Here is a 27649-nt window from a genome sequence, read left to right as displayed (position 1 = left end):
TATCAGAAAGTAGACCTTTAAACAGGATATATAGTTGCCAAGCAACATAGCCAAACAAATCTTCCCGCAGACCTAGATGATGAAGAAGAACCCTAGCCGTAGTCAGGCTATCAACCTGAAACTCTACAGAACCACTAGGGTAGATCCCTATACATCATGAGACCGATAGAGCTTTGAACGTTTGGGAATCAGAATCTTTATGCTCAGCATGGAATAAGAACCAGGATAAGGCTCCGATAGACCTAATTTTCTAAGACAACTAGAAAAAACGTAAGCGGAAGTAAGACACATTACAAAGAGAGTAATCCATCACCGAGGGACCTGTACTGAAACAGGAAGTGACTTGGTCGTTGAAAAGTTTGTCAACAGAGCCCTGGCTGGAACAACAATTTTCCACTCCAGAGAGTAAAATTACACGGACATAAGGACCAAACTTCCTAATTCCAAATACCCTCTCTGAGCTCGACGGCTATGTCAATCCCTCTGAAAGGAACTACCGAAATATCTACTAGATGAATTTGCACCTCAGCAAGATAACCGCATGCAGGAGAGAGAGAGAGTGTACAAGAGTGCACATGAATATTTACAGCCTTCTGCCGTATCTACGGAATGAAGAGATGAAGGGTGGCAATACACCTTAAAACCCCTGGAATCTGCGGATTTTCCCTTAATCATTACCACGAAACATGAAGGGGATTAAAAAAGAGCATCTGTAGCGATCCCCAACCAGAAAACATTAGACGGAAGACAGACTTCCTGAAATGAACTCTATCTAATTTGAAAATTGGATCCGCTACTACCAACACCCCTTCTTCTATGATCGGGGAGAGAAAACAGTGGGATTTCTTTTTTTTTTTTACATGTTACGAGATCTAGGGACTCTTATGAATAGGCAATAGAATATATGGATTGCTGGGGAAACGTCGGTCTCAGAAATTTTTCCCTCTGTACGCTCCGTCTGATCTCCAAAAATTTAAATAATCGCCTTAATATACACAACAGTACTTCTTTAGACAGTACCGAGGTTACACGCTAATCACCTGATACAAGTAATGGAATTTATTAGACCACTGCAATTTCCGAAACGACTGGGGCAGAGGTTAATCCTGTTCTGCAGTGTGTTGATGAAAAACACCTACATTGTGTGTGTTCGTTAACCGTCCAAATTGCCAGAGATATCAGTAACCTATACTGAATCTTGTATGAACAGAAAGCATACCTACACAACCTATGCCATATACCAGGGTTACGCAACTCCTGTGGAGATGATATAGATACAGATATAGATATATGAGCTACTGTGAAGATGCCATCTCTATACCGTCTAATGAGCATACATCTCCTGGTAACTCATCCATAGAGAAACTAGTGAAGACATATACTGAGGCCCTGTCTTCCCAGTACCTCATACATAAGGCATATAGAGTATACCTATATCCCAGAAACTAGTGAGGCTTTTTATTTTTTTTATTTTTTTAGAGTATATAAAAGGAAATGAACCCCCCTAAAATAGCCTATAGTGGTTACTGAAGTTGAGACCACACATCAACTCGACAGAGTATATAGTAGATGCATATACTAAGGCTGAGTCCTCAAGTAACTCCTAACAGAGCATGCACGGAGGTTGAGTTCTCATTCCTAACGAATACAGTGCATACAACTAATGAAGCGGAGGCCACACTTCAAACTCATAGAGCATATAGTGGGTGCATCTACTAAGGTTGAGTGGATAACAAAACAATGCGACATAGAGCATCTAGTGGATACATCTAAAGAGGTTCTTGTCCTTATACAAGGACTTTATAGTGTGTACCCCTACTGAGGCTGAGTCATCTTAGACACTCACACACAGAGCATATAGTGGGTACATATACTGTGCACAGCAACTCGTCATAGTGCCTATAGTGAGTGCATACACTGCTCACAGAACTCGTCCGAGTATAACGTGAGTACATTTACTCTCACAGCAACACGTCATATAGCATATAGTGAGTACATAAATTGCTCACATCAACTCGCCGTAGTGCCTATAGTGAGTACATATACTGCTCATAGTAACTTGTCATAGAACATCAGGGCCGCCATCAGGGCATGACAACCGCAACGGTTGTCATGGGCCCGGCGGTCCTGGGGGGCCCGGACTGCTCAGGTCGTCCGGGCCCCACATTCAGTGGGAACATACCGGGTCACAGGGGGCCCTGCGACCCCGGTATGTTCCCACTGGGCCAGCCTCTTCTCCTGGGGGGCCCAGCAGCTGGTCACCTCAGGGCCCCCCCAGAGGCTGGCCCTGCTGACACCCGGCGGGCGCGCGAGGGAGCACTCTCCTCTGAGTGCTTCCTCTTCAGCTCCCTCGCGCACCGTACTGATGCCGGAGCCGGAAGATGACGTCATCTTCCGGCTCCGGCATCAGTACGCGGCGCGCGAGGGAGCTGAAGAGGAAGCACTCAGAGGAGAGTGCTCCCTCGCGCGCCCGCCGGGTGTCAGGAAATTTGAGTGAGTGGGGGTGGGGTGGGGGGGAGAGGGAAGGGAGGAAATTTGAGGGAGGGGGGGGAGGGAGGGAAGGGAGGAAATTTGAGAGGGGGGAGGAAATATGAATGAGTGGGGGGGAGAGGGAGGGAAGGGAGGAAATTTGAGGGAGTGGGGGGGGGGAATCTGAATGAGTGGGGGGAGAGGGAGGGAAGGGAGGAAATTTGAGGGAGTGGGGGGGAATTTGAATGAGTGGGGGGGAGGGAGGAAATATGAATGAGTGGGGGGAGAGGGAGGGAAGGGAGGAAATTTGAGGGAGTGGGGGGAATTTGAATGAGTGGGGGGGGGAGAGGGACGGAAGGGAAGAAATTTGAGGGAGTGGGGGTTGGGGGGGGAATTTGAATGAGTGGGGGGAGAGGGAGGGAAGGGAGGAAATTTGAGGGAGTGGGGGGGAGAGGAAGGGAGGAAATGTGATGTGGGGGAGAGGAAGGAAATTTGGGGGGGAGAGGAAGGAAATTTGAGGGAGGGGAGGGAGAGGTAGGAATTTGAGGGGGTAGAGGAAGGGAGGAAATTTGAGGGAGGGGGGAGAGGAAGGAAATTTGAGGGAGGGGGAGAGGAAGGAAATTTGAGGGAGGGGGAGAGGAAGGAAATTTGAGGGAGGGGGGAGAGTAAGGAAATTTGAGGGAGGGGGAGAGGAAGGAAATTTGAGGGAGGGGGAGAGGAAGGAAATTTGAGGGAGGGGGAGAGGAAGGAAATTTGAGGGGGGAGGGAGGAAGGAAATTTGAGGGGGGAGGGAGGAAGGAAATTTGAGGGGGGAGAGGAAGGAAATTAGAGGGGGGAGAGGAAGGAAATTGGAGGGGGGAGAAGGCAATGAGAGGGAGGGGGAGAAGAAGGAAATTGGAGGGGGAGGAGAAGAAGGAAATTGACGGGGGTAGGGGGAGAGATTGACATCCATCACACACACACACAATGCACCCCTTGCACACAGAAAAACACACAATGCATTACACACAGACACACATACACAAGCAATGCATCCCTTACACACAGCAACACACAATGCACCCCTTCCACACACTCAGTGCATCCCTTACAGACACACACACTGCATCCCATACATACACAAACTCACCTTGCAGCCCTTACACATACAAACACAGATTCACACAATGCATTCCTTACACACATCAGGACACCCCCCCCCCCCCCACACACCCCTGTGAACAAACTCATTCGTGGAACATGAAGGTGGACCCTGGGACCCAGACCTTGAGCTGTGTAAAGGGCCCTCAAAAAATGGAGCTGCTTCCCGTTCTCCCAGAACATTGATTTTTGTGACCACAGTTACAAACCACCTCCAGGGAGCCTGTTCTACACCAGACCAGTGGAGCCAGACGGCAGCTGAAGCCCATCATCATCCTCATCTGGTTGTAAGTAGGCAATCTAGTATATTATTTGTGGCACTAATCTTTAATTTACCTCACATTAAAGGGACACTATAGTCCCCAGAACCACTGCAGCTTAATGTAGTGGTTCTGGTGTCTATAGCCTGTCCCTGCAGGCCTTTTATTGTAAACACGGCGGCACTGCAGCACTGTGTTAGTTAACATGGCAGATCATATGGGGGCACTGTGATGTCACATGGGGGGGCGGCAAACTTTACTTTTGCCTAGGGCGGCAAAAATCCTTGCACCGGCTCTGCAGACACTGCATCCCTGTGGGCGGACTCGGGGGGGGGGGGGGGGGGGACTCGGGTGCAGGCGCCAGGGGGCCCAGACCTTGAGCTGTGTCAGGGGCCCCAAAATTTCTGATGGCAGCCCTGTAGAACATATAGTGGTAACATATACTGTTCACAGCAACACAACAGTGCATATAGTGAGAATATATACTGCTCATAGTAACTCGTCATAGAACATATAGTGATTACATATACTGTTCACAGCAACACGTCATAGTGCATATAGTGAGAATATATACTGCTCATAGTAACTCGTCATAGAACATATAGTGATTACATATACTGTTCACAGCAACACGCCATAGTGCATATAGTGAGAATATATACTGCACATAGTAACACGTCATAGTGCATATAGTGAGAATATATACTGCTCATAGTAACTCGTCATAGAACATATAGTGATTACATATACTGTTCACAGCAACACATCGTAGTGCATATAGTGAGTATATATATACTGCTCATAGTAACTCGTCATAGAACATATAGTGATTACATATACTGTTCACAGCAACACGTCGTAGTGCATATAGTGAGTATATATATACTGCTCATAGTAACTCGTCATAGAACATATAGTGATTACATATACTGTTCACAGCAACACATCGTAGTGCATATATTGCATACATCTTCTGCACACAGCACTTCGTCATAGTGCATATAGTGAGTACATATACTGCTCACAGCAATTCGTCATAGTGCATATAGCGAGTACATATACTGCTCACAGCAATTCGTCATAGAGCATATAGAGAGTACCTATACTGCTCACAGCAATTCATCATAGTGCATAAAGTGGGTACATATACTGCTCACAGTAACTCCTCCTAGAGCATATCGTGGGAACATATACTGTTCACAGCAAATCGTCATCTTCGTCCTCTTCTTACCACGTGGCTTCACACTTTGCAAATGAAGTGTCTATAAACTTTTACAGAGATCATTTTGAAGGAAAGATTAATTCACCTTACCTCAAAATGCATCTGAACCGTGTGGGGGGTTGGTGACACGGCGTACCACTTCTGGCAAGCATCCATGCTGTCAGTGGGTACTGCACAGCTTCGTCTATGCCGAGCATCAAACTTCGCTTTTTTTTTTTTTTTTTTATGCGCACCACCGGAAACTTTTGGTGGAACGCATCACCTCCCGGGCGTGCGTTCCACCGCTGTGCGCAGGTCATCAAGACCGCCTCCAGAAAGTATTCGCCGGAACCTTCTCGGCATAAGAGGCAATGTAACCATTTGCTCCGTAACCATAACGGAGGTAGCATGGTCTCTCAGCTAACCGCCCGGGCAGCTCTCGGACCGGAATCCCCCAGACCAGCAGCCTGTGTGTCTCACCCTCCAGATGCTGTGTCCTTCCCATTTGGGACAAGAAAGGAAACTGAGGTTGGTTTTGCCGGATAGCCCTTCTTATAGGGCAAGGGGGAGGGGTTTTGTTGATTTAATTAAGCTTGTTAGATTCTTGTCCACAGGAAGGAGCAAAACCCTCTGGTACTGCCACCATATGACAGAAAAAATTTACCATTTATGACAACTCGCTGTACTCTATTAAGCCAATGTTCTACCCAAGAACAAGAATATTCATCTAGACCAATTTCTTTTAGTTTGAAGACTAACCTATTGTGAGGAACCGTATCAAATGCCTTGGCAAAATCCAAGTAGATCACATCCACTGCAACACCCTGATCTATATTTCTACTTACTTCTTCGTAGAATGCAATTAGGTTAGTTTGACATGATCTATGTTTCATAAAACCAGGCTGATTATTGCTAATAACACAGTTCTTCCCAATGAATTCCTGAATATTATCCCGTAATAGCCGTTCAAATAATTTCCCAGTCACAGAAGTTAAGCTCACAGGTCTATAATTTCCAGGCAAGGATTTTGAACCCTTTTTAAATATAGGAACAACATCTGCCTTCCTCCAATCCTCCGGTACAATACCTGAAACAAAAGAATCTTGAAAAATTAAATACAGAGGTTCACTTATTTCCCCACTTAGCTCCTTAAGTACTCGTGGGTGGATACCGTCAGGCCCCGGAGCTTTATTTACATTAATTTTCTTTAATAGGTGTAGTACCTTGTCTCGAGTTATCCAATCACAAGTTATCTGCAAGTTTGTTGCAGCAATCATAGGCATATCTCTTGCCATAGGATCCTCATTAATATATACCGAAGAAAAATAGTTATTTAAAATTTCTGCCTTTTCCTGGTCATCATTGACTAACAGACCCATCTCTGTTTTCAGTGTACCTACACTTTCATTTTTTGTTTTTTTAGAATTAATGTACTTGAAAAAATGTTTGGGGTTGGTTTTGCATTCTTTGGCTATCAATTTCTCATTTTCTAGTTTAGCCACTTTAATTGCCTTTTTGCAAGTATTATTGGCTTCCTTATATCTTATATAGGATGCATCTGATTGGTCCGATTTAAATGCTTTAAAAGCCTTCGTATTTTTACTCTCTTGTTTTACTTCTCTACTAAGCCACATTGGGTTTAATTTGTTTCTTTTATATTTATTACCCAATGGTACATACTGTGAAATGTACCTTTCTAATATTTGTTAGAATAGTTTAAATTTTTCCTCAGTGTTTTTATCACTAAGGCGTTTATGCCAGTCAATATGTTGTAGAGCTGCCCTAATCTTATTAAAATTGGCTTTTTTTTAAATTATACGTTTTAATATACCCCACATGCTTTTGCTTTTTTGAGTTTATTTCAAAAGTTACCATATTGTGATCACTATTTCCCAAATGCTCCCCTACTTGAATGTTGGTTAAAAGATTAACATTGTTTGTTATAACGAGATCCAGACAAGCATCCTTTCTAGTTGGTCCTTGTACCAGTTGTGACATAAAGGTGTCATTTAACACATTCAAAAAACGGATTTCCCTAGCTGAAGTACTAGTCCCTCTATCCCAATTTATGTCCGGGTAATTAAAATCTCCCCCGATTTGCAGCTTCACCAATTTGCTCTAACAGCAGTTCTTCCTCATTTACATTTGGTGGTTTATAACATATCCCAACCAATAAAGTATTTCCCTTTGCTTAGATTCAAGGTATCTGGGGATATGTTGGACATATAGGTTAAATAAAGTATTATAAAAGTTATGTATTTTTATGTGGTTTTTGTAACAGTTTTTGACTTGGAGATTGTTCCTGTTACTGGAGATAATTAAGTAACCACACCCACTTAAGCCAATTATCTCCAGGATAGAGGAGAAGATAGACCGGCTGCACAGCCTAAATCTGTGGAACTGTTTTGGGCAGGAAAGCCATGCTTGCGGTCGGTCAAATGTGACTTCCATGGAATTTGTGAGCCCCTGCTCTGATCTGGGTGATTTTTGGGTATGTTGTTCACCCAGATCAGGGCTATCCAGGGATGTATAATATGTTGCTGTTTTGGGGTGTTTCTGTGTTTTGGGTAAAACTGTATATTTTCTGCCCGTGGCTAATTAAGTTAGCCCATTGTGTTTAGTAATTAAATCACAGGCAGAGGGGAGGGTTTGTGTGCATTAGCTGGGTGTGTCTGAGTGTACTGTATTGTGTTGACTGGCTGTTTTAACTTTGTGTCCTGTGTACCGTGGGTGGTAACCTTGTGGGAAAATGTGTATATAAGAAGCAATAAAGCCTCAGTGCATTCTGTTCCTGCTTACACTCCAAAACTGTGTGTTGTCCTGTTATTGGAGGGAAAGAAGATTTGCTCCTCTGTCTGCTGTTCCAGCTTGCAGGAGATTTCAGGGAAGAAGGTTTGCTCCTGTGTCTCTTGTTCCAGCTTGCAGGAGATTCACCAGGGAAAAGTACTTGAGCTAATCCCCATTCAGCTCAAGGAAGGAGCGGTTCCAGGGCCCCAGTCCAGTCACGGAGACTGTGAGCAGAAGTGCTGCGGTTTGTCCCCTATTTCAGCTAGGAAGCAGTCATTTGGCGGAGGTACCCAGCTGGGGTACAGGGAGCTCCGCTACACTAATTTCCTTGATTGGTCATATTCGTCTAGAAGGCATCACCATTTTCCATTACCTGAATGATATTCTAGCCCTCTCCAACGACAAATGTCAACTGAGTCTCCATCGAGATGGAGTTATTTTCCTTGTCCAGAAGTCAGCTCTCTCCATCTCAGGTAATGGTATACATAGGTGCAAGGTTCGATACAGCGAGTGCAAGGGTATCCCTATCCTTGGACAAAGGTCTAAAACTCCAGTCGAAAATTCTCCAGCTGATTCCTCATCAGCCTGTTCCAGCAAGAGAAGTCATGATTACGTGGAAGTTGAGAGGCAATGACTCTTAAAGAAAGGCTTCTCAGTATCTGTCGTTAGTTTGCTTAAAGCAAGAAAGGAATCAACATCCTTGGCATATTACCGTATTTGGAGTATTTTCTGCGGCTGGTGTCATATTCATGAAATGAAATGAAAGCAGCAAACATAGGGATTCAGTTCTATCAAATGACCATATTGTGTTATGCCTACCACAACATGGCCATATGGAACCGAATCCCCATATTTGTTTGCTAAGATAAGTCATTTTAAGCAGCCTTGTAAAATGTAAAACTTTAAGTGCTGGTTCTCTTTCTGTATTTTGCTAGCATTGCTGGCAGAAAAGCGGTCTATGTATTTTAGAAAACATTCACACAATACCGGGGAAAATTAAGAGGACATTATCAATTAAAATACTAACAGCGGATTGTGATCAACAACCTTGTCACAGTACTAAAATGTTAAAAGTTTTGTTGACATATGTTCATATAGAGTAGCTATACTACTATCCCATAAAATATCTAAATCACATCTTATTACAAATCTGCTGAGGTCACCACAGCTATTCGTGGGCAATAGAATAGCATTACACCCCTGTGAGATATCCACCCACTGATTACTTATCCTGGCAATGATGGGGTGGTGTCCGTAGTTGTCAAGGAAGCACCGGAATTTCTGCATCATGTGCCAATGACTACTGTACTGAGCCCATATACATGCGATGTGTAGCAGTTTTGGTACTGAGAAGGCTTGAAGCGACAGCTGACTCATCGCTCCAGGTTACTCTGACTAGAACAACTCGATAATGATATAGATACCAAATTATCAGCTTCAGACGCAAACGGCCATTATCTGTTGTTGTACTGACTGTTTTAAAGTGTCCATAGCACATGAATACATTGCTGTATATAGTATGAAAAAGAATACATTTGCTTTAACACCAATTGCTTAACTGGCAGTTTGTTGCTAAAGATTACACCTAGAAAGAGAGAGAAGGTGCCATTTAAACGCTGAGTCTATAAAATGCAGCCATATCAATAAAAAACATATCACTATATATTTTAATATTTTATATCTGCACTATCTATCTATTTATCTATCTATCACATAATTATAGCAAGCTTTGTTTCCATGCATTACAGATTTATTTATTTTGTTCGCCAATTAAAAAAGTAATCATCAGCGATGACTCTAAATAACTCTAAGTAAAGATGAATAAAATAGATGGCACTCTGTTATTTTTCTGTGGTTATCTTATTTATTTTCTTACGGGGAAAAGCAGGGACCTGATCCAAAGACACAATCTATTGTAATTCTGTTCTATTTCAGGATCTCTGGGACAGGGTACAGGAAGGGCTTCCAGTCACAGTAGTGGGTAAGTCTTATGCAAAGAATATTGTCCGTGTATGTGTGTGTCTTTCTGGTTTCCCTGTTACTGCAATTCGTCTTCTTGTTAATGATTTCCAAGTACCTCATACTTTCCTATGCAGGAAGCTTATGTCAAACTAATTAACTTTTAATGAGAGGAAACCGACTGATTAGTATGTTTTTCTAGGGACTCAAACCAATAAATTTTGTGTACATTTCAAATGACCGTATTTGGCACTCCAGGCTTTAACCAGTTTATTCTGGGGCTCAGGTTCACATGTCCAAGAATGCTTCTTTAAACAGAAAGCGGCGTGAAACCTTTGTGGTTTGTTCACAAAATTAAATTAGTGTAATTAGACGAAGACAGAGAGAGAGATGGTGCAATATGGACTGACATGCAATTCTTTGATTTGTTTTGCTTACTGTGTTAACATAAAGAATGTCAGTGACTAGATGAGAATGTGTCGTATGTCATTTAAAATTTGTATCCATATTATGAAGATAAATAATTAAACATAGCCATAGTGATATATATATATATTTATATATATATATATATATATATATATATATATATATATATACACACTGCTCAAAAAAATAAAGGGAACACAAAAATAACACATCCTAGATCTGAATTAAATAAATATTCTTCTGAAATACTTTGTTCTTTACATAGTTGAATGTGCTGACAACAAAATCACACAAAAATTAAAAAATGGAAATCAAATTTTTCAACTCATGGAGGTCTGGATTTGGAGTCACACTCAAAATTAAAGTGGAAAAACACAGTACAGGCTGATCCAACTTTGATGTAATGTCCTTAAACCAAGTCAAAATGAGGCTCAGTAGTGTGTGTGGCCTCCACGTGCCTGTATGACCTCCCTACAATGTCTGTGCATGCTTCTGATGAGGTGGCGGATGGTCTCCTGAAGGATCTCCTCCCAGACCTGGACTAAAGCATCTGCCAACTCCTGGACAGTCTGTGGTGCAATGTTGGTGGATGGAGCGAGACATGATGTCCCAGGTGTGCTCAATTAGATTCAGGTCTGGGGAACGGGCGGGCTAGTCCATAGCATCAATGCCTTTGTCTTGCAGGAACTGCTGACACACCCCAGCCACATGAGGTCTAGCATTGTCTTGCATTAGGAGGAACCCAGGGCCAACCGCACCAGCATATGGTCTCACAAAGGGTCTGGGGATCTCATCTCGGTACCTGATGGCAGTCAGGCTACCTCTGGCATGCACATGGAGGGCTGTGCGGCCCCCCAAAGAAGTTCCACCCCACACCATTACTTACCCACTGCCAAACCGGTGTTGCTGGAGGATGTTGCAGGCAGCAGAATGTTCTCCACGGCGTCTCCAGACTCTGTCACGTCTGTCACATGTGCTCAGTGTGAACTTGTTTTCACCTGTGAAGAGTCACAGGGCACCAGTGACGAATTTGCCAATCTTGGTGTTCCCTGGAAAATGCCAAACGTCCTGCACGGCGTTGGGCTGTAAGCACAACCCCCACCTGTGGACGTCGGGCCCTCATACCACCCTCATGGAGTCTGTTTCTGACCGTTTGAGCAGACACATGCAAATTTGTGGCCTGCTGGAGGTCATTTTGCAGGGCTCTGGCAGTGCTCCTCCTGTTCCTCCTTGCACAAAGGCGGAGGTAGCGGTCCTGCTGCTGGGTTGTTGCCCTCCTACGGCCTCCTCCACGTCTCCTGATGTACTGGCCTGTCTCCTGGTAGCGCCTCCATGCTCTGGACACTATGCTGACAGACACAGCAAACCTTCTTGCCACAGCTCGCACTGATGTGCCATCCTGGATGAGCTGCACTACCTGAGCCACCTGTGTGGGTTGTAGACTCCGTCTCATGCTACCACTAGAGTGAAAGGACCGCCAGAATTCAAAAGTGACCAAAACATCAGCCAGGAAACCTAGGAACCGAGAAGTGGTCTGTGGTCACCACCTGCAGAACCTCTCCTTTATTGGGGGTGTCTTGCTAATTGCCTATAATTTCCACCTGTTGTCTATCCCATTTGCACAACAGCATGTGAAATTGATTGTCACTCAGTGTTGACAGTGGACAGTTTGATTTCACAGAAGTGTGATTGACTTGGAGTTACATTGGGTTGTTTAAGTGTTCCCTTTATTTTTTTGAGCAGTATATATATACATATAAAATACACAAACCAGTGCACTCGCTTATCAACTAAACAATGATTTCAAATCCTAAATAGTACTATTTAAAAACACCTCACCTAGATAAAAAATAATGGGGAGTTGGTTACATTACATGATCACACATTGCATAAGCCTATCAACTGCATCAACTAAACAGTGATTTCAAATCTTAAATAGTACTACTTAAATACACCTCACCTAGGTACAAAATAATGGGGGGTTGGTTACATTATATGATCATACATTGCATAAGCCTGCCAACTGCATCAAAGTACCCCATTCTTGGCATGTCCTACTCTAGCAGCTTAATGCTTGCTCTTATGAGATTAATCCACTTACTTGGGAAATGCTTGCTCACTGGGACTCTCTGCAAGTCAAGGCTAAATAGGATTCTGGAACGAGACACCTGTGACAGGAAAGGAATAGCACCCTGTAATGTATGCATGTTTAGGTGAGTGCGGCCCTTCTGACTTTGTATATATATATATATATATATATATATATATATATATATATACAGTTCGATGGTGGTTCTGCACTCCAGCTCTCCTGTAAGTTTTGGCCCGGTGCTCAGCTGCACATAGATACACCCTCCAAGACAAAAGCTAGCACTCAAGGACTTCAAATTTTTTTTGCCATTTAATCCAAATGGTCAACGTTTCAGTTCACAGTTGTGAACTTTCCTCAGGACGCCATATATATATATATATATATATATATATATATATATATATATATATATATGCAAAATGCAAAGGATCCTGCACTCACTGTAATCTAATAATCTTGCCCGGTGCTTGTCAGCATAGTATACAGAGTATGATAAGATATCACTCCCAGGGCTTCCTTCAAGTAAAATGTAAATTTTGTAAATTTTGCTTACAAAATAAAAAAGTGACGTTTCAGTCTGACACAGCAGACTTTCATCAGGATAAGCTAAATATACATTAAACATACAATATATAACAAAAGATAAATCATAAACTCACCATATACGACGGCAGAATACATCCAGGGGGTGACCCGGTCCGTCCGAGCGCCTGACTCCGTCACCATTCGATGGCATCATCGCGTATGCGTCCCTGACATGCCAGGATGCTCCCCCGGTCGCTGCCATAGTAACCAAAATTAAACAACAACAAAAGACATTACGTAAAAGATCCACAAAGTGTGTGGACTAAACACGTCAGGGACGCATGCACGATGACGTCATTGAATGGGGACAGAGTCAGGCGCTCGGACGGACCGGGTTGCCCCCTGGATGGATTCTGTGGTGAGTTTATGATGTATCTTTTGTTATATATTGTATGTTTGATGTATATTGAGCTTATCCTGACGAAAGTCTGCTGTGTCAGACTGAAGCGTCAATTTTTTATTTTGTAAGCAAATAAAAATTTGATTTTACTTTAACCCCTTAAGGACACATGACATGTGTGACATGTCATGATTTCCTTTAATTCCAGAAGTTTGGTCCTTAAGGGGTTAAAGAAGCCCTGGGAGTGCTATCTTATCATACTCTGTATATGTGTGTGTGTATATATATATATATTATAATGTGTGAAAAAAAAATATATATATATACATCTATATATACAGAGTATGATAAGATAGCACTCCCAGTGCTTCTTTAAAGTAAAATGTAACTTTTATTTGCTTACAAAATAAAAATATATTATGTATATACGCTATTTTGTTCTTAGCAACCTGGGCACATTAAAGTACAATATCCAGACAGTTATAAATTGTACTTTCAGGCAGAAGCTTGTGAAATAAAGTTAATACTACAAGCTGCTCAGTATTCAGTGGCATTCCTTACCTTATGCATAAGAATTTAATTTGTTTTCCATTGATCCCTTAATTACAAAATTTGTTTAAAAGCTGTTATATTATCTCTTTTTTTGACACAATATGGCACAATTTTGTTATAATTTTGAAAACCAAATAAGACAACTGCAGTTGGTAGTCTTTCAAAGAAACCACCCCTTTAAGATGAAATCAATCCTGTTTTAAGTGTATTCCCTTGCTTTCTGATGAAGACTCTAGGGGTACATATTGCTGAAAAATGGCTTTTTGATTGTTCAGAATTTCTTTGGATTAATATGCAGCTGTCATTCCTAGGCAAATCTAGGCCTGCTTTAATGTGTGTTTTTTGCCTTTCTTTTCCCCAGGCTGCAAGCGATGTCTCTAGGAGAGACGGTCCATTCCTTTCTGGTTGGAGCTCGATACAACAGGTTAAAAGCTAATTTTCAGACATGTATTATTTTAAAGCACTAGACTTCCTAGATTTGGAATGTTATGGGTGTATTGAAATTCTAGGGCACTAGGATCTTATAATATAAACAGAAATAGAATGACCTTAGAAAGACTCTCCGTTCAGAGGTAACCACACTGAATTCTGATGAATGTTCACCTGCATGAGACTTCGACTAGAAGTATTATAGCAAAATCCAGATATCACACGCTTTGTATTAGAATGATATTTGAATCTCACGCATCTTTATTATATTGTCAATTTACATCCATCATCACAGACAGAGATCCAATTGTCAGGATGAGACAAACACTATCGAGCCAGCAATCCAACTGTCAGAGTGAGACAGACATCACCCATTACACTGTACTAATGTGAGATGTATGCAGAGTTTGCAGCTTGTAAATTCAACATACAAGTAATAAACAACCATTGAAGTTCAGGTGGGCTTAGGTTGTGTGGCATGTATTTTGGGGTCTGTAAAAAATATATACCATTAAACAAACCATAAACTTATACCATATAAGAATATAGCAAATGTATATATTCATTTGCCAATCAGAATCCATCCTCAGTGTTATTTACCTAAAGGATGACTCTAGCTGCAAACGGAATATAAAACAGAATATTATTAATAATAATGTTAAGACCAGATTACCAGCTTTGCTGAATAAATAGAACAAAAATGACTGATTCCAAAAGGTCTAAATTCTTAATAGAGTACAGCTTATTCTCTGGTATAACATAAGTTCCCATTTACTAAATGTACCCTCATTCTATCAGGACTAAATATCTAGGAATTTTTAATCTGGTCTGTGCTAACTAACTTAAAAAAGCACACACACTCACACATATATTTTTTTTTTTTTACAAACCAGATCTGCATTAGGGATGTAATAATTTGTTATTGGTTTTAAAATGGTGTTTACTAAAGATATTCATATATTTTATTTAAATTAAACAACATTGCAAAATGTTTGGCTTTGGACAAACTAATTGTATTATTATTATTATTATTATTATTATTATTATTATTATTATTATTATTATGCATAGGTATTGTATGGAAATCTTACATATCAGATATATCAAATATATTGTCTGCTATTAAATTAAATATAGTGTTTTCTTCATCTACTTTAAAAACTGATTTTAAAGTGTCTATCCCATCTTCTAAATCTATGCTATCTCCCCTCTCTCTAATTGCTCCTGTCCACCCAGCCAGTAAGCTGTCCACCCAGTCTTAAAGTGAAAAAGAAATCTTCCTAATACTGGGAGCAGTTGAATACACCGGTGACGGTGTGCATTGCTCCCTTGAATTCACTAGGAAAGTTACCATGCCGAGAGGACGCAATGAACTACTGGGGTCGCAGATGACCCCAACTGCTGCAGTACTATGATCATTTTACATCAGTGGTTTAATATGGAAAGGAGGGATTTTAGCTTATGTTTGTGAAGATGTGGCTGGAGACAGTGTTAGGTGAAGTAGACGAATGGTTATACTTTAAGTCCAGTACCATATGCCACTTTCTATTTTGGCATCCCTTTATAAGCCAAACCAAAATACTTATCACATTATCAATAACTTTACATTTCCAAAAAAAAGTCTTTAATTAAATCTTAGTGGCTTATACGAATCAAAGCCACAGAATATCATAATAATTACGTCATAGGTTGCCAATATTGGTTAATTTTGCTCAAATTTTGGTCAACTTGATTTTATAAAATTAGTCTGCCCACAACCAAATAACTCATATTTAATGAAAACGTGAGACGTATCATCAATTCATTCATAAGATACTTCTATTTCTTTGTATCTGACCCTATCACGTTGAATAAAGCTTGGTTACCTTCTATGAGAGGTGGACAGGAAGACACTGGTAGTGCATTCTAACCCCAAATTGCATCCTGAGGTTTCAAACAATTTACTATTCTTCATCAGAAGAATCTCCCAAATGAAAGGCTATTGGCAAAAATTGTGCTTTACTTCCGATACCAAAATAGAGTCTTTGAAAATACTCAAAATGTGGATGACATAACAAAATAATGATTACGCTAAAATAGAATATATTTATAAAATAAAACTAAACTCTATTTATATTCTTGTGATGTAATATTTATTACTTTATATTTTGGACATTCTTTAAGACTAAAAAGGGAAAATAGAATTACTTTTGGTATTTTATATGCACCGGGATATACTTCATGCCTAGAACTATAACTTAGCATGTCACATTGTTGCAAAATTACAATACTTGGCTTTGTTGCTGCTATACAATATATGGCTGTACATAACTCTTGACAGGCCTTTGTAGATCACAGTGAAGTACAATCAGTATTTGAAGGACAATATCCCCAAATCATTATCCTAGACTAAAAAGACTGGAAGAGAAAGTTCAAGATGTATAGGTCATAGCACAATAAAAATAAAAGTTCATTGTATTATCTTGGACTATTTCAGAGAGTTCCCATGTCTAATAATGAACATTCTCTATCTTGCCTTACATGTTTCTGCTGTGTTTATATTTATAAAAATGTTGTAATAAAAATATGTATATAGTTTTTCTTTACGTTATGTGAAAGATAATATAGGAATTCTTTTTTACACCCCTGCTTTGTCTTATCTCCTGGGCTTAAACCCTCCTCTTTTTACCACAATTTCAAATTTGCATCTTGACTGTTGGCTGACCACATTCGTTCATAATTTAGTTACTCACAAGGAGAATTCACAAAGAACTCTGGTTGTGCTACCAAACAGATTATAATTTAATCAATGAATATTTTATTATATTTGCCCAAATGACAGTTCTCAATGTGATCAATAAGTGGGCTGTGTTTGAATAACATAATTAAAAAGATGCCAATCAAAAGCACTGTTGAATTAGTGAAGTGACTACAAGGATTTACTTATGACATCACATAAAACAGACATGTAACTAAGTTCATTCAAAGGATCCTGTCCCAAGTAAAAACAATCAGAAAATTAGTATTTGGTTATTCACATTCAATTAAGATTTTTAGAGATCACTAACATATTTTGTAAAACAAGATATACAAAACAAATCAAACAAATAAACAGAAACAAAATGTGAGGAAGACTCGACTTAAATTAATTTACAATAGTTTTTAGCCTGTTTTCGTAGGGACTCCAATTATGTACATGGCGTGAGATTAGGAATATATTTCTCTACTGGAATATCATATATAACTCAATTAATTCTACATAACACATTAATTAGTCTCTTTCCAGTGTCAATTATTGTTGCCGGGGCCTTATGGGGCTATTATATGCCTGTTCCAACCAATGGGGATCCACTGAAACAGCTTAGGGACCTAATTTTGGATCCTTTATACACAAGTTAGAAACCAGTGGCCTGTAGGTCTGTGTGGGGTAGAGTGTCTCTGGACAGCCCAAATAATAAACTCAGTTGTGGCATTATAATGACTTCAGTTGATGATTACAGTTTGAACTGAATAATTACCATTATTCTTCTTAAAATGCAAGATAAGAGTTATTGCCAGAAGAGCATGGATTGAAGTTTAGTATTTGTGTCCCAGTAGAATGTATTTGTATATTATGGAAATAGCTTCAGACCTTAGGCCAAAACTATTGAACAAAAATCCCCTCTTTCAGTTTCACATTGACTTGCCATATTTAACATGGGTGTTTTGAACATGAAAGAATAATTGACCACTTTCATATTTTTGACATGAATATAGAGCTATCTGATAATGGTAATTCTAAACTTACAGCTTTTAATGGGATCCCACCAAACAATATGCAGAATGCATATTAACATGAAATATAAGCAGCATGTGAAATTTAAACAGATACCTTCTGCAGATACAAGCTAAATATGGTGCATCGTGAGACAAAGTAATGATAACAAGTACAAAATGATCACTTTAATTTGATGCTCTATTAAGAAGAGTGCAGTCCATTTTGAAGCAATGCTTTGCGCTCTTATCATACAGAAATGTTAAGTGTTAAACTGATTGTCAGGAATTTATTCCACAGATGATCAAACAAAATCTATATTGAATTTTATTTCTAGCTGAGACCATGATCATTCAGCTGGAAGAGAAACCCTAAAATACAATAGACGGTCCAGCACTCCTTTTATACAGTAATCCTGTTATTGGTTGTCCAAGCAAAACGGAACGCTTTGGTCTTCTCAAAAAACCTTTATCAATCTGTTGAGAAGATTGAAATGTTACCTGTCTTCTTGGGCACCCAATAATAGGATCACTGCTTTAAAGGAGTGCGGGACCATCTTTTGTTTATTACTGCTACTGGTTTTGAAGGAACCAACTGTTAGTGTCACCCTTGCCAATACAGAGTATGTTCTGCTTTTGGACTATTAGAATGTGAGTGGAATCATAAACCTTATTTTTGGGCTGTTCTGCTGCTTTTCGGCTGTTAGCTTTCCTTCGCCAGATCATTGCTTTGATTTATCTTTAATTCAAAAGGCACGCGTTTTACCTTGTTGCCAATATTGGGAAAGAGTTACTGTGCTGGGAGACCTGTGAGCAAAAGACGTTCTGTTTACTTTATCAACATGACCAAGTGTGAACCATCTGCTATATATACTGTCACATACAATTTAGAGGCCTTGAAATTGATTTGCCTTGTGTGCATACCTTTATTTGGACTTCTATGATTACATTGGTTTAGAAACTTGCATGGGACGTCAAGTGTTTAAACACTTATATAATGTTTAGATACTTGCTTCGGTGTACTCATTATGTTTTCCAATCTTTTTCCTTGATTTTTAGCTCACTTTTACCCAGTCTTAAAAAGTTTGTATGTGATCACATATTCAGGGTACAAATACATACAGTAGGTGGAACACTTTAGGCGGATCTGTAGAGGAAATATATCACATAGGGTAATACCATAAGACTGAATGAGATTATAAAGAATCAAGAATAAATACTCACAAACATGGAGCCAAATAGAATCATAAGGCTCTCATGAATAGCACAGGAGGACTCTTTTAGGACGTCCTCAATCCTGCTTCCTGATGGATTAGGTGGAAGTAATAGATGAAAAAAGACGTCTTTTCAAAAATAAACAATTCTTTATTGGAAAGATGTGCACATATATCTATGTGTTTATAGTGGATAAAAATATTTATAATGAATATCTGTGTATGGGTGCTGTCTATAGCCAGATCAGACCCAACAATAAAGTCCCAATAAAAATAAGTCCAGTATATAATAAAAAAGTCCAAATGGTACCTATGGTAGCTTCTGTACCAGTGCCGATATGCGTTTCACCAATATAGGGGCTTCCGCAGTCGGTGTAGTGTTGTGACGAGTCCTCTTCGCTTTATGTACCTGGTTGCTGGCGTTCATTTCCAGATTCTGTTCTTCTACTCATTACTTCCGGGTTTCGGCATTGTGCGCACGTGGAACGCATTGTGCGTTCCAACTTGTACGTCGTGCGCTCCACTTCCGGGTCGCACAGGGTGACGTATTAATTGTTGCGACCCTTGCGTCTCTGGAACGCACGACGTATCTAATGTGCGTTCCAATACATAATCTCTACCCAGATAATATATGGTGTAGTTACAGTAATACATATTACAGTTTCTTATTTCCAAAGGGCAATAGCAGTAATAAAAACTAAATTTCATGTAATTATATAACTGAATATTTATGATATATATTAAATTGAATCTTCTCCATCTATACTAAAATGCATATGTTTAAAATAATCTTATTGATATAATATTCATTTAAATACAAATGTGATATACCAAGATAACTATTAGATAAACATGTTCAGGGTAACTAGCTTTTAATTAATTATTTTTCCTTTACCCCTGCTACAGTGCATTTCAAATGATAGGGGGCATAATATTCACTTCTTAATGAAATGAAAATGTCTAGTAAAAAATGATTGAATAACACCCAGTTTAATTCTGCCAAGATGGAACCCATTGGGTACACATTATGATTGTATTTAAGAAGACTTATTACATACAATTTGGATTCATGTCTATTATATTAAAAATGCCATTCATTTGTTTGCTCTATGACTTGATATAATGTGGGCATCCTATCCCAAAGGCTAGGATAGAGTGAGCAAATTCCCTGCATCCAGATCTAGCACAGCTTCGTGGTTAATGATCAGGAGTGTTACTACATGACCGGGACAGATTGTGAATGTAGAAACTCAATATTGTGATTGTAATCTGTATATACACAAAAAGATTATGCTGATACTGCCAGACATACTAAAGTATAAAAATAAAATTCAGTCACTTTAACCCCTTAAGGACACATGACATGTCTGACACGTCACAATTCCCTTTTATTCCAGAAGTTTGGTCCTTAAGGGGTTAATATTAACCCTGACAATGAATGTGATACCACACTCATAAAAGGCCACTTTGATTTAAAGTGACTCTGTCAAATTGACATTTTACTTTTTAAATTAATACATTTTTTTGTCCCTCTATTTTTTCCTTCTTTTTATTTTTTTGAATTTCACTATAGTTTTTAGCTATACATAAGAAAAAGGGACAATTTTTTCTCATGGAATCTGTGATCTCTGGCTATTGGTAATTGACGGAGCTTAAGCAAAGTTCTGTTTCAGTTGCTGAGCTAATTTACCCACAATGCATCAGTCAAAAGAATCCCAGATAAGGACAAACTGCGGACATCATCGACAGATGGGAACAAAATGGAGGCGCCCAGGTATTCAGATCAGGTGCAAGGAAAAAAAGTATCAAAAGTAATAAAAAAATGGAAAAAAATATGGGAGTATAATCATTAAGATAAAAGGGGTATAAGGAAAAGGAAAATTGAAAGAAAACAAATACATGGCAGAGCCTCTTTTTTTAAAAGTCTGGGGTAGATATTGAGTCTTTTATATGCATGGATATTTGTCATGGTCAATGAAACGGATTACTTGGCATGGATTTTGTGCTCCAGTCTAGTTTCAATGCACCAGAGTTGGTACGCAACCACTTTCTAATAAGTAGGATAAATGTGCAATTAGCCATTCTCTTAACTCATTTATACATATTTAGAAACTCAATCACACACACAGTCACATATATGCATAGACACAGTTACATACAAAAATACATAGACACACTATCACATACATCATGATACAATCGCATGCCATCGTATAAGTACATAGGCACACACAAAGTCACATACATACATAGACAAGCAATCACATACACAGTCACATACATTAACAGTCACACAATCACTCAATCACATACATACATATGCACACAATCACATGCATACACTAACACACACAGTCACATACATATATAGATTTGGATGCAATCACATACAGACAGCCACATGGACACATTGACACACAATCACACACACGGGCACATACACAGACACACAATTATGCGCAAAGTTGCATACATACAAAAACACAAAATCGCAGACTGGCACATACAGTTTTTATTTATTCACCCCTCCCCGCTCCTCTTTGCAGATAAACAATTTGAAACTCACAGCCTTGTAAATTGCTGTATGATCTCAATACATCTTTTGGTTCTTACTCGGAGGTGAACACATTAATTTTATTTACTTTATAGTAATTAGTCCATATTAGGATGTGAACAATTCTTTACCTTACCTGTTATTGTCTGATCTATTTACGTTCTGGTATTCTAAAACCATTCATTGTTTTCCTACACTTTCAGGAACTGCCTGGACTCCCAAGCTTTTAAAAAATATGGGCTGTTCATTTCCAGATGCCAACCTCGAGTCACTTTTCTCACTCACTGCAGTGCAGAACATCAGAGGAAGCCATATGAGGTATCACTGTGTACTGTCTGCTGTTTACTGCCAGATGTACCTGCAACTCATTCTATAAATGGAACATTGCTCGATTGACCAGCAACTAAACTGTCAAAAGAACACTAGAGGGTCAGGAACACAATCATGTATTCCTGACCCTATAATGTTAAAACCACCATCCAGCCCCCCTGACCCCTGTTTGCCCGACCTAAATAACACAACATTTTACTTTTATTCCTGTCTTCTGCTGCTGGCTCTGTCCCTGATCTGCCTGCTTGGCAGGCAGAAGTGGTGTTCTGAGCCAATCACAATGCTTTCATATAGGAAAGCATTTAATTTGCACAGATTGTCAGGGAGGCAGATCAGGGGCAGAGCCAGCACAAGCCAAACACAGCTCTGGCCTATCAGCATCTCCTCATAGAAATGCATTGAACCAGTGCCTCTCTATGAGGAAGTTCAGTGTCTCCATGCAGAGGGTGGAGACACTGAATGGCTGTACTGCACACTGTGAAGCACTGCCCCAGGAAGCACCTCTAGTAGCAATTTGAGGAGAGGCCAGTGGCGTTATCCCTAGGCTGTAATGTAAACACTGCATTTTCTCTGAAAAGACAGTGTTTACTCAAAAAGCCTGAAGGGAATGATTATACTCACAGAACAAATACAATAAGTTGTAGTTGTTCTGGTGACTATAGTGTCCCTTTAACTATTATCTAGAGCAGTGAGTGCTAATCTTGGCAAACAAAATGTCTATGAGCAAATTTCCCATAATTCCCAGCTAAACATTTTGGAAAATGTAGTTCACAAACATCTGGGATTCCAAATTTGCCATCACTGATCTGTACAAAAAACATACTTGATAGAAGTTTTAAAAAAAATGCTCTTTGAATGGTGCATGTAACACATTTGTATGTTGCTTTTAAAGGGGACCAATTAATAAATAAGTCCTTAGTAATCATTGCCATTTTGGTTAAGTATGTGATGGACCGGTCCCTGTGTGAAATGAATGTCCCCCACTGTCTCTAGTGGGGTTCTTATAAGCAGAGAAGAAATTAAATGATTACAGTGCTGTTATGTTTAAAGGAAAGCTGTCACGTCTCTAGAATTTTCACCATTGGATAAAACAGATAAAACATTGAAGATCATCTATAACTTATGTTATTATATTTTTCATTAAAAACAGAAAATCCAGCGCACTCCATTATCCCCCTAGCCTGCCACAACATCGATATACCCCATCTTTGGCAGGTCCTACACTACCAGCCAGGACCTGCCAAAGATGGTGTACATTGACATTGTGGCAGGCTTATGCAATGTATGATCATATAATGTAACTAAACCCCCATTATTTTTGCCTGGATTAGGTGTTTAAAAAAAAAACAAAAAAAAAACTGTCAGCACTGAAGTTGCTGTTTAGGGGATAATGAAGTGCGCTGGGTATTCTGTTTTTATTGTATAAACTGGCTCCCAGCAGCACCCTACTTATGCATATTTAGGTGAGTGCAGCCAGCCCCCTGTTTTCTCATTATATTTTTCATGACATACTCTGCTCTCTTTTAAATTTATATTTAAGATTAACAAATTACAAATTAATCCGGCTAAGACAAGGCAAACCCAAGACAAACATTGCAAATATAGAGTAGAAATAGAAACATTCAGGTTTTTTTTTACTAAACACCTGATTTTCTCTGGAGAGACCAATTCAGTGAAAATGGCCGAATTCCGACTGACATGGCAATTCATGTCTGCATTCGGTCAAACAACCACATTTTCTACAGTTGTTTGGATGCATTGCATGTCTGGTTTAAAATCAGTGCTTTTTCCATCTGACCTCTATACAAAGTAAAGGATCCGGAATAGTTACAAAGCACCGATTTTAAACTAAATTGGTACTGAGTGCATCATACAGGATGCACATTTGCAAAATATCATTCATTTGGTTTATAGTAAGTAAACAATAATTTAAAGTGCTATTTTTCCACTGGCAGAACTTGGATAATGAGAGTGGGAGAAAAGGTACCTTGCCCCCACATCTGGCCAGCAGGTGGGGGTTCTATACAAAAAACTAAAACATGGGGGGGAGGGGGGGAGGCATACAAAAACAATTAAAATAAAGGAGTGGTGGACATGCTATTATCCCTCCATCCTCCCCCCCTCCCCCCCTCCCCCCCCCCCACTCCTTTAAAGGTTAAGACCCATCTTCCCCACTTCCAGTAGCTAGGGTTTCTCAAGGAGTCATATTTAGTATGTTTAAAACAAAGCTTTCTTTTCTATATAATTATTATGGACATTATTATTTGCCAGTGATATTTACATGAAATCCGTAAGGGTGAATCAGCTGTACATGAGCAGTTTAATAACGGCAAGAGCTGTATCTCAGTGGGGTTTAAAGTCACTTTCAGAGTGCTTTTAATTAGCCCTGTTTGTCTTGGCAAAGCTGAAATCATTTGTCTATATCCTCTTGTTTGTAAATGATAGTGGAAACAATGAGTTTAATATATTTTGGATGTACATGCCATTCAGCTAGCTAGTCCCTGGCTTCGCTTGTGTTGTACTGAACGGTTCTCGAAATAAACAAATGACAGTCATATGTTGAAATTACGCACGAAAATGGGATGAGATGCCACGGTGTTAACCTATTGCTAATGGGTCATTTCAATCAATGGACCTGTAACTGTAATATATGCAACACCTGGTGATTTCAATTAATCACCAGTCATACAATGTGACACACAGACTTAGACAAAAAGGTTTAAACCCCTATAGCAAGGGCTAATCTGTACTTAATTTGAATGGAAATACACAAGAGAGCAATCTGTTACGTGCATGGAGATGCTTATCAAGAAAAAGCTAAATACAGCAATACAATAGAAAGTGTAACTCTTTCCTTATACAAAACAGAACACAATAAACAATTCAAAGTTACATGGAGATCAATGCTTTTACATATTGTAAGGTTGATATTATTTAAAATAACATATACATAGAAGTGTGTATTTAAGTAAACATTTTAGATCCGTTCTATATTTAATGAGACAGATCCAGAATATGTATTAAACAGCAGACTGTGGGCTGATATTCATTCAGTCTCTGCTCTATACATTTTATGATCATTTGGATTCTTTTACCAATAAATAAATGTCTTAGTAATCACAAAACATATATAATCAGTTGCTAAGGTCAACAAATCAAAATTATAATGGTGACTTCTAAACCGTCATAATGATATATAAAGTGCCTTCATGAAGTGTGAATTCTATTTTTCTGTGTAGAAAACGTTTTTAGCAATAGATATAATACCATCATAACTAATGCTTGAACAATGCTCCATATTCCAGTACACACTGAATATAAAAGTGTAGACAGAGTTATAGCCTCCTGTCTTGATGGTCAGCTGATAGATCTCAGCCGACCAATTTAGATTAGCCAGCCCCAGAACTCTTGCTATGACATCATGATGTACTAATAACATTGTTTATTCCGGTGGTATACCTCCGACAGCAATATATAATATCTCCATGTGTGCAGAGTATTAGCCTCATTGACGTGTGTTGAAGTGCTTGAAGTAAATTGCTACAATAGGAGGGTGTACGTGTAGATATAATGAAGTCAAATGCGTTAACTGTTAAGGTGTTCACTGTGAATACCCTGTTTCCCTAGGGCAAAAATAACTCACCAAAGCATAACACTATCGAAAAATAATAGAAACATAGAATGTGACGGCAGATAAGAACCATTCGGCCCATCTAGTCTGCCCAATTTTCTAAATACTTCTTTAGTCCCTGGCCTTATCTTATAGCTAGGATAGTCTTATGCCTATCCCACGCATGCGATTTGAGCGGTGAGACTGCATGGAAATTATCTATACACCTACGTTTTGATGCTTAGAATGTCCGTTTAAAACTGTGATCTGAATGTATTCAACTTCTGGCAGTTTCCAACAGCACTTTCAAGTACTACCTGTTATTTATGTATGTGTATCATTTATTGCTCACCATCTCCTGTACAATAATTGCCATGCTAGGCTTGCTGACTATTATTTATTAGGTTTGTTACCTGGCATTAATACCAGTAAGTGCTGTAAAATCATGCCATCAAACTAAAGCACATCATGACTGTACAAAGGTATCTTCTATCTTCTATCCAAAACAGTAGCATTAGACTTTCCTGAGACAGTGTGGTTTGAATGGTCGGTAACAAGTTTCCTTGCAAAGTATAAACTCAGCACTTAACATATTTAATATTGCATGAGCTGCATCTGAAATTTACCTATTTATCAGGGAGATTGATACCGTGTGCTATTTTCTTTATATTTCAGAGTCAAGGGGATGATATGAAAGGCATAAAAATTGGACACCGTCAATTCGCAGTCAACTAAATATACGAGTATAGAAAAAGGAGGCAAAAAACTGAACATCTTATTTTTAATATAAAAGACCCACAGATTATGTATGCATATAAATAAAATTTACAAAATATGTATCTGTCTATCTCCATAGGGATGGATATCCCAAATATATATTCTGGTCAGCCACAACATAAAAACCACCTATATAATATCGCGTAGGATATCGTGGGGGGGAGAGGGGGATTCACAGATGTTCAGTCAGATTGTGATCTGGGGAATTTAGAGGCCAAGACATCACCTTGAAATCTGTGTCATCTTCTTCACACCATTCCTGAACAGGTTTTGCAGTGTGGTAGGGTGCATTATCCTGCTGAAAGGCCACTGCCATTAGGGAACACCATTGCTATGAAGGGGTGTACGTGGTGTACAACAATATCTAGGTAAATGGTACATGTCAAAGTAACGTCTACATGAATGCCAGGACCCAAGGTTTCATGGCAGAACATTGCCCAGAGCATGACACTGCCTCTGACAGCCTGTCTTCTTCCTGTAGTGCATCCTGCTGCCATATCTACCCCAGGTAAACAATGCACACGCAACCAGCTATTCACCTGATCTAAAAGAAAACATGATTAATTTCACCAGGCAGCCTTCTTCCATTGTTAAATGGGCCAGTTCTGACGCATTGCAGGCTCTTTCAGCAGTGGACAGGGGTCAACATGGGCACTCTGACCGGTCTGCGGCTACTCAGCCCCATATGCAACAAACTGTGATGTACTGTGTGTTCTGACACCTTACAATCATGGCCAGAATTACATTTTTCAGCAACTTGAGCTACAGTAGCTTGTCTGTGTGATCGGCTAACCTTCACTCCCCTCATGCCTCAATGAGCCTTGGGCATTCACAAATCTAAAGCAGGTACTCTGGTTGTCTTTCATTGCACCACATTTGGTATGTACTAAGCACTGCATACTGGGAACACCCCACAAGACTTGCTGTTGCGTAGTTACTCTGACTCAGGTATCTAGCCATCACTATTTGGTCCTAGCCAAAGTCACACAAATCTTTTCACTTGTCCATTTTTGAACTTTTTTTTAATGAAAGTCATGAACTGACTGTTCACTTGCTGCTTAATATATCCCACGCAGTACTTTGGTCAACACTCATGTGACTTTCTCCTCTAAAATTTACCTTTTATTTGTCATCAACCTTTCAGTTTAAATTCACAACTTTCAGTAGGATGCATATATATCTATAAGTG

At 39.5% G+C, this 27649-nt stretch overlaps 1 protein-coding gene across 1 annotated transcript in view; it reads left to right on the top strand.

Annotated features, from left to right (window-relative positions):
• The window catches only part of LOC134585589 (uncharacterized), a 213413-nt gene extending 186893 nt beyond the window's left edge, over positions 1–26520 (top strand). Inside the window, exons 6-9 of the mRNA XM_063441027.1 lie at positions 9793–9838; positions 14176–14238; positions 21947–22061; positions 26359–26520. Of these exons, the coding sequence (XP_063297097.1) occupies positions 9793–9838; positions 14176–14238; positions 21947–22061; positions 26359–26418 (284 nt within the window). The 3' untranslated portion in view covers positions 26419–26520. The remainder of the gene's footprint in view (positions 1–9792; positions 9839–14175; positions 14239–21946; positions 22062–26358) is intronic.
• The last annotated feature ends 1129 nt before the right edge of the window (positions 26521–27649 follow it).

This window comes from Pelobates fuscus, chromosome 2 (assembly GCF_036172605.1).
Source record: "Pelobates fuscus isolate aPelFus1 chromosome 2, aPelFus1.pri, whole genome shotgun sequence".
NCBI lineage: Eukaryota > Metazoa > Chordata > Amphibia > Anura > Pelobatidae > Pelobates > Pelobates fuscus.
The sequence above is the reverse complement of the archived record's forward strand: the minus strand, read 5'-3'. Positions and strand labels throughout refer to the sequence as shown.